At 34.7% G+C, this 7,790-nt stretch overlaps 1 protein-coding gene across 1 annotated transcript; it reads left to right on the plus strand.

Moving 5' to 3' along the window:
* The first annotated feature begins 1,589 nt into the window (after positions 1 to 1,589).
* On the plus strand, positions 1,590 to 5,912 carry LOC141385739 (uncharacterized). The gene is made up of 7 exons (XM_087237267.1): positions 1,590 to 2,121; positions 2,386 to 2,517; positions 2,602 to 2,696; positions 2,841 to 3,175; positions 3,253 to 3,436; positions 4,649 to 4,773; positions 4,954 to 5,912. The coding sequence occupies exons 4-7, from the start codon at positions 3,074 to 3,076 to the stop codon at positions 5,284 to 5,286; spliced, it is 744 nt and encodes a 247-aa protein (XP_087093393.1). The 5' UTR covers positions 1,590 to 2,121; positions 2,386 to 2,517; positions 2,602 to 2,696; positions 2,841 to 3,073; the 3' UTR covers positions 5,287 to 5,912.
* Positions 5,913 to 7,790: the final 1,878 nt, after the last annotated feature.

The raw sequence follows: 7,790 nt of genomic DNA on the forward strand, positions 1-7,790 counted from the left end.
AAAAGCCTTCTCCTCACTTGTGATAATGACAATGAAAGCCAAGCTTTTGGCCTATGCTGTACCAAAAAAAAAAAAAATCACCCAGGTGATGACAATTAAATATTACGATTATAACATTGTGTTAGTGGCCAGTGGGGTGGAACAACGTCATTGGTCAGAATTAACCAAGTGATGAAGACGGCCTAATATTGTATTGAATACGATTTTCTTCCTGTAAACTGTATATATAACTATATAACTATATATATATATATATATATATATATATATATATATATATATATATATATATATATATATATATATATAATGCTGCAAATTACTGTAAATTGACTGTACTCTATATTAACTGCAAAACTGATAAGACTGATTAAATAAAAGACAAATTAACTAAATGTATGTGCTATTGTTTCATTAGTATTTTAATTTAATATTTTTCTTCATATGATATTTATTATAATGTAATTTTGTTCAGATTATAATATATACTATAAATACTAACTACACTATAGTGATCTTTATCAAGCCAACATCAAAGTTCATCAACGAACTTTAGGTTCTAGTTAGGCTGGCTTGTCAAAGCCAACCTACTGTTATGCTATTTAAACTTATTATTAGGCTGGCTTGAGAAACAAGCCAGACTACTGAAATCCTATTTAAACTTATTATTTTTTTATTAGGCTGGCTTGAGAAACAAGCCAGACTACTGAAATCCTATTTAAACTTATTATTTTTTTTATTATTCTTCTTCTTCTGAGACTAAAATTCAAAATCTATCTCCTCCTAGAGCTTTCGAGCTATGACCACCAAACTCACACCAGACCTCCAAACTATTCAGACTCGGTATGCCATATCTTTTCCGACTGATCCGACTTTCGATTTTCCGAAAAACTTCCCGGGACTGTCGGAAAAATCCCATAGACTTAACATTGGACCAAACTTTGTGACCTCATAACTCTGCATCAGACTGTCGCACAGACTTCTAACTGGGATCATTTAACTCATACTACCAAACTGCCAATAACTGAGGAGCTTTTAACTTTCTGGCCACACCCTAGCAATCACTTTTGGACCCTAGAAACTGTCCCATAGACTTCCATTCAAAAGACTCTCATTGACTTAACATGGGATCAAACTTTGTTAGCTCATAACTCTGCATCAGACTGTTATACAGACTAATGGCTGAGCTCATTTAACTTAAACTACCAAACTGCCAATAACTGATGAGCTTTTAACTTTCTAGCCACACCCTAGCTACCAGATACTGCACCCTAGCAACAACTGTCCCATAGACTTTTATTGCAAAAGACTATCATTGACTTAACAATAGATCTTAACTTATTATAACTTAACAATTATAAATATTTGATAGTGTTTCTGACCTGTCTAGCTAACTTTGTTAATGCTAAATATAAACAGTTTCTTTTTTTTTTAGAAAAAACGTCCAGTGTTTTTCATTTACATCGAGTCAAACGCCTTTTGCATGTTAAGATGCTGGTCCAGGTTAAGCACGGCAAACAACAGAAGTACGTGAAGCTGGATTGTGTTGATAGGCAGGTTGATTTCATGGAATTTTATCTAAAAGGTTTGCTTTATTTCACAATATTAAAATAATTTTAAGTATTATGATCGGAATATTAATAAAAATGTTCTAGTTTATCTTTCTGACTTCTTTAAATTTTTGTCTGTTGTGTATGGGATAAATTGAAATACATTAACCTAAAATAAGTCTGCTTGAATAAAAATGTTAAATTAAAAAGAATGTAAATCTTTACATCCTTTACAGTCATTGAGAGATTTTGCTTGCCATCCGATGCAAAATGTATATACAAGGATGCAACAGGGACTGAAGTTGATGAAGAAATATTTAGTGACCTCATTGGTCAAAGCAATGTAGTACTGACAGTTTCTGCAAATGATGGTGAGTTTTGTTAATTTTTGTAGTTTATAAAATATTTGTAAGTGTTAACATTTTCTGTTTCTTTAGAATTTTTTTTAGATTCCTTTTCCTATGAGATTTCCGACTCAAGCAATGGCTCAAGTGCATCAACTGTAATTTTAGATGAGGTCCCTATCAAGAGACAAAGAACTGAAGAGACAGCTGCACTATCTGCGAAATAGGTTAGAACAAAGCAAAGAATTATGTGACAACTCAACCTGGTGTTATTTCAAATTCAGAAGACTTTAATACAACTTATTTAAATGTAGATTTTTGTAATAAAATCTGACAACTTTTTAGATTTCACCATTAAACTTTTTTTTTAATTTTTAGATTTAATAAAAAAAGTACATTTTCTTTCTCAAGAATGAAAGTGAAGAATGACAATTTTATTTGTTTAAGTTGTTGTTTATTTGTTAAATTAGTTTCTTTCATTTTTTAATTAGTTGATTGAAGATGTGCTGAAGATCTGGTGGTGATGCAGTACTACAGGAGTATCAAGAAACAGAAACCCTGACCGATGCCACACAAAGACAAATGATTAACATACTGGTGGCTCATATGATCACAAAACATGGGTAATTTTAGAAAATTCATTTTCTTTTTCTTAACTGAATGGCCATTGCATTAAGTTTGATTACTAATTCAAAATCTTCTCTTAGGCAACTTCCTAGAAAAAGCGATTAGAGAACAGTATGCTCTTGGCATAGTGAAGCAGTTTCCAGCCCTCCGAGATCCATATTCCAAGAAGGGCTATGTATGTTTTTTAATTTATCTTTTGCTAGTCACTTTAATGTCATACTTCCAATGTTATGACACATGCTATTTCTGTGACATTTAAATGAGACTTTTTTAATTTTGCCTTGAACATGGCAAATAACTAAAGAATGTTTTATTTCAGGAGCACTTCTATGATGCTGCAAGCAACACTGGATACATCGCCTGGCGTTTGAAAACATTTCACTGGAAGATTCGTCGAGGATCTGTGCCATCAGATGACCCTCCTGTGGTTTCACAAGGAGGCCCAAAATGCCAAAGGGCTACTAATATTGAAGGGCAGCTTGATGGAGATGCTTGCAAAGAGGCCATGTTTTGCCTAACCATACAACAGATAGGTCCCTAATTTTCGAGAAGATGAGAGAGACATTTCAACATCGTCAGAATTTTGTTAAAGATCCAAGCTCTAGTGTTCATTTCCTCTCCACCTTTCCAAGATTTCTAGATACAAAAGGACTGGTAAGTTTGAAATATTACATTTTCAATGACCTTCAACTTAGAATTGTTGTTCATAGATTAATATCTTCTTTATTTAGGTGGATCAGGATTTTACTTTCCTTTTTAAAGAAGATACATCTTCCAGGCTGCTTCAAAAGTGGGACATATTATTCAGGCCAAATGTCATAAAAGAGGCCAAGCAATCTACTTCAGCAGCAGAGTTGAGCCAGTTGTTTCTCTCAGCAACAAGTCCACAAGGAAGCGATTTTGATGAGCCACGAAGTAAGTTGTTTGATATACTTAGAGCATTTGCTAGATTTGCAGTTACAGTTCCTCTATATATTGTTTTGATGACTAAACTATTACAAAATGGTAAAACATTATGTAACCCTAATGTAAAAATCCCTATATGAATGAATGATGTTCTGACATGTGTATACATATTTATATCTGAACATAGTTATCTTTAATTGTGCCTTTAGGTCATTTTGTCAGTTAAAACCCAATATCAGAGAATCTGCCTGGAAACTAGAGTGTATTGGCAAATGAAAATCTCCTATTGGTTGAGACGTGAAACTGCATTTTTTTTTTCCTTCTCTCGAGTGATTATAATCTGCTATTGGTTGAGACGTGAAGCTGCGTTTTTTTTCCAAATCTCAAGTGATTAGAATCCGCTATTGGCTGAGATGTGAAGCTGCGTTTTTTTTTTCCTTCTCTCGAGTGATTAGATTAGAAAAAAACTTTTGTTTAGTGCCAATGCAGGGAAACTGAATTGGTTGCTCGTAAACTGCATTGTATTTACGTATACTGCAAATTGATATAAACTGAGAGAAAATATCACGATATTCACGAGCACTTGAGCCACTGGACTGAAGCTGTATTTCTTCACTTTTGAATTTGAATCTCAGCCAGGTTTTTAAATGCAATTGAATTCTTCTAGATGGAACATGGCAAGCCAGGTACCCTTGATCATTGGATCCATGAAGTCATTGATTGCTGCTTGATGTCTCACCAGACATCGCGGTGTGGTAGGATAATTCTTGTGAGCCCTAGAACGTATATTTTTCCTTAAATTCCAGATTTGGATTGGAACTAACTATTTTATTATTTTTTCCTTCTGATCCACTTTATTCTCTTTTTTTTTATTTTATTTTTTTTATTTAAAAGACTGGACTGATTTCCACGGAAGGAAATATTTTTTTAACAGGAAAGATTGAACTGAGAAAAAAAAGAGACAAACACGTTAACTGATTTCGCACCACACTTTAATACTGTTTTGGGATATAAAATTGTTCGTTATTGTTACAAAAATATATTTCATGTGAAAAGGTAATTTGTGTGAATTTCATGATTTTTCATCATACTATAATTAATTTACCTTAAGCTGAGTATCTGAACCTAGTGTGTACTTACTTTTTCAGAGGAGGGTTACAATTACCTAAATGTTTTCTGGATGTTTTAAGTTAAATAACCCATGTGAATCTTTGCCTTCAGTCTATGATCTGGAAATGTCATCCCTTCTGTTGCTGATACATCTCCTTCCACCACCACTTGGGGGACTGAAGTCTCCAAAAATTGGTGCAAGTGATGCTGTTGAAAGACTTGTAATCTTTCATAAGGTAGCGCCATTATAATAAAGTGTTGTGGTTTTCTCAAACATGAATGAAATAAAGTCTTTATAGGCATGTTATTTTTCACAACCCAATGAGCCCTTGTATGACCAATCACTTATTATGTTGTTTACTCTGGCTACACATCATGTTTCTTTGTCTAATGTTAATTGTTCTTCTCTTCCTTAGTCATGCTGCAGTTTGGGTGAGCATCTGAGCAACAACCAGTGTCAGCATCCATACCTCCTTGCGGTTGGAAGTCAGAAAAGCAAGACTGACAACTTCTACATCGTCCTGGATAAACATCTCATCCCATGTCAGGCAAACCACTCCCTTGGACCATTTGATGAACTTTTCAAAGCACATTTTGTGTTTAATTTGTCTTATGATAGTGCACTTGTGAATTTTTACACATTCCTGCAGACAACTCTGTACAACGTTGATGTAGGGAAAACAAAGGAATCACCCAGAGTCAGAGACTTGAGAGCCAGATTAATTAATCAGACAGTGACCTTATCTTAATTGCAGAGCTTTAAGCTGTTGAGTAAATGCTGACCTGTTTTATTTGTCAGAAGCCACATCCCGGCAGTCAAAAGTTGATTTCACATTTAGGAGGTGAACATAACTGCTTTCCAGGATCTAAGTTCAAACTGATTTGTTCTCAGCAAGGTTGTAGGCATCAGTTCCAAACATATGCTGGTTTTCATAAGCACCTTAATAATGTTCATAGCAGTGATCAGCAGACTGATCAAATTGTTGCGCATTCTCCAAGTGACACGGTTGCAAGTTCATCTAAAGTAGATTCTATAAATGTTGAAACAAATTCCCAGCATCAGTCTCCTTGTTCTAGTGTTTCCCCTGAGAACAACGATTTAGATGTTGCTAAAAATTTAACTTAAGGATTGTGTGAGTCCATTGTAGCAAAATTGCAGTCAAGTGGGATTCCAAACAGTTTAGTGTCCTCAATTGTAGGAGATTTAGAAGAACTAACAGATGAGCTTCACTCACAAGCCAAAAATAACATCCTTTCAGCTTTACCTATTAATGACCCTTACAAATCTGTGATAAACGACTCTTGTAAAAAATTGGAAAATCCTTTTACAAATCTGAATACAGAATGGAAACAAAATAAATACTTTAAAGAAAAATGTGGCGTTGTTGAACCTGTTGAAATAACACTTGGAATTAGATACGATAACAGATTGAATAAAAAAACTGGTACTTATGACCAAGTGCCAGTGAAGGATACTTTTTAGACACACTGAAATTCATGTGTAGAAATTGTGAAATTTGTGATCTCCTAACGAAAGAGTATAGATCAGAGTCTGACAGAGTCTTTACAGATTTTAGAGATGGAAGTTATTTTAAAACCTACCCTTTGTTTGCATCAAAAAACATCTATAAGATGTAAAAACGTTTTTAATTGGAGAGTGATCTGACAGAACAGCATTCTCATATGTACAGCCGTCTATATCAGAAATTAAAGAAGCTGAAATTACGAAATAGTCAATTCATGATGAAGTTTCAGAAAGTGATGAAAAACATGAAAATTCTTTTTTTGATGGATTCAATGTTCTCCATGGGTCACATAAATTTAAATCTTTCATAAATTGCTTTTTTTCCCCCTGCTTTTAGAGTGAGAGCTATCTAGTCCTGAAGATCGGTCAAGCAGCAGGTTCAAAGTGCAGTTAAAGTCCCCTGCTAGTAAAGCTGCATCTGGAAGAGAGGCTAACAATATAAAAAGATTTTCAAATAATGTTGGATTATCCTCATTTGGACCATAAAAATTAACTAAATTAATAACCTTACTTATATAGGTTTCTTGTACTATCAAATATCTTCCAGCTTTGTCTAAAATGGTATTGTTTACTATAAAGGGTATAGACTTATGGATTAACAACATAACCCCTCTAGAATGAGAAAAATAACATGAAGCAAAGACCTGGCCTGGCCATCTTCTTTGCACCTTTAAAAGCTCTTCTTTTAGTAGATGAGTCTCCTGCAGAAAAACTGTAGAGGATTTTTTTAGAGATTGTTTAATCCTTGTTAAAACTTGTTTAATCTTAGTCATATTTATCATCCCCTTAACATTCCAAGAGGTGAATTTAAGTTTAGTTTGTGAGATTTTCTTTAAGTTCAGATGCATTGTGTATCTTTATCTACATACATGTTTAACAAATAATATCTAAATGTAGAAGTTAAGTAAGAGATTTGCCTGAGTATGGTGCAATTATTAAAATAATACATCTGGATCAAAATTTCAAAAACCTGCCTTGAACATACTACCCTGGCTGTCTAGACAGCCTGTCCCCCCTGCCCTCCCCACATAAACATCTTGGAGTACAGTTATGTACCACCACTGATCCAGTATCAAAAAGGGAGCAGTTAAATAAAACTAAGCAATTAGCAAGAAAGAGAAAAAAAAATGAAGTAACTTTGTGTATATCTCCTGACATCATTCTATAGTCATCATCATGACATCATCATTCGGCATCCGTCGGGTCATTGAACTCCCGGGTTTGTCCATCAACTGTCAGACGTAGCTTTGCAGGGTAAACCAGTCCATAGTTAATGTTAAACCATTGCAGCAGCTGTTTAATACCGTCAAAACGCCTCCTTTGGCAAAGCAACTCCGTGGACAGATCAGGAAAGAACTTGACCTCCTGCTCATCATACATAATTTTGCCTTTAGCCCTGGAAGTGCACATTACTCTGACTTTATCCTGAAAGTGTTATCAACACTCTCTGAGATCCTCGCTCGGATTGTGGCCTAACCGGTAATCTGCGCTCTCTCTATAATGGGTGAAGAGGGAAAAGTATCTAGACCCAGGGATTCGGGTAGCAATTTTTCCAGGAAGGCAACTGCATTCGGATTTTCTACCTTTTCGGGAAGATTAACCAACTGAACGTTCGATCTCTGTAAGCCATTTTCAAGGTCGTCAAGTTTGCGTGTGAGGTAGGTAATGTGTTTTGTTGCTTCTTTCAGCTTTCTCTTTTCTGAGTTAACCACATCTTCAACGTTGCTT

The sequence above is a fragment of the Danio rerio genome, chromosome 1, assembly GCF_052040795.2.
Source record: "Danio rerio strain M-AB ecotype USA chromosome 1, GRCz13ab, whole genome shotgun sequence".
NCBI classification, from domain to species: domain Eukaryota; kingdom Metazoa; phylum Chordata; class Actinopteri; order Cypriniformes; family Danionidae; genus Danio; species Danio rerio.

What these genes read in the sequence shown, in the direction of transcription:
- LOC141385739 (XM_087237267.1), top strand. Translation starts at nt 3,074, where the DNA reads ATGAGAGAGACATTTCAACATCGTCAGAATTTTGTTAAAGATCCAAGC. An exon ending in CGATTTTGATGAGCCACGAA is followed by an intron (nt 3,437 to 4,648) that starts GTAAGTTGTTTG and finishes CTTTGCCTTCAG; the next exon opens with TCTATGATCTGGAAATGTCA. An exon ending in GACTTGTAATCTTTCATAAG is followed by an intron (nt 4,774 to 4,953) that starts GTAGCGCCATTA and finishes TCTCTTCCTTAG; the next exon opens with TCATGCTGCAGTTTGGGTGA.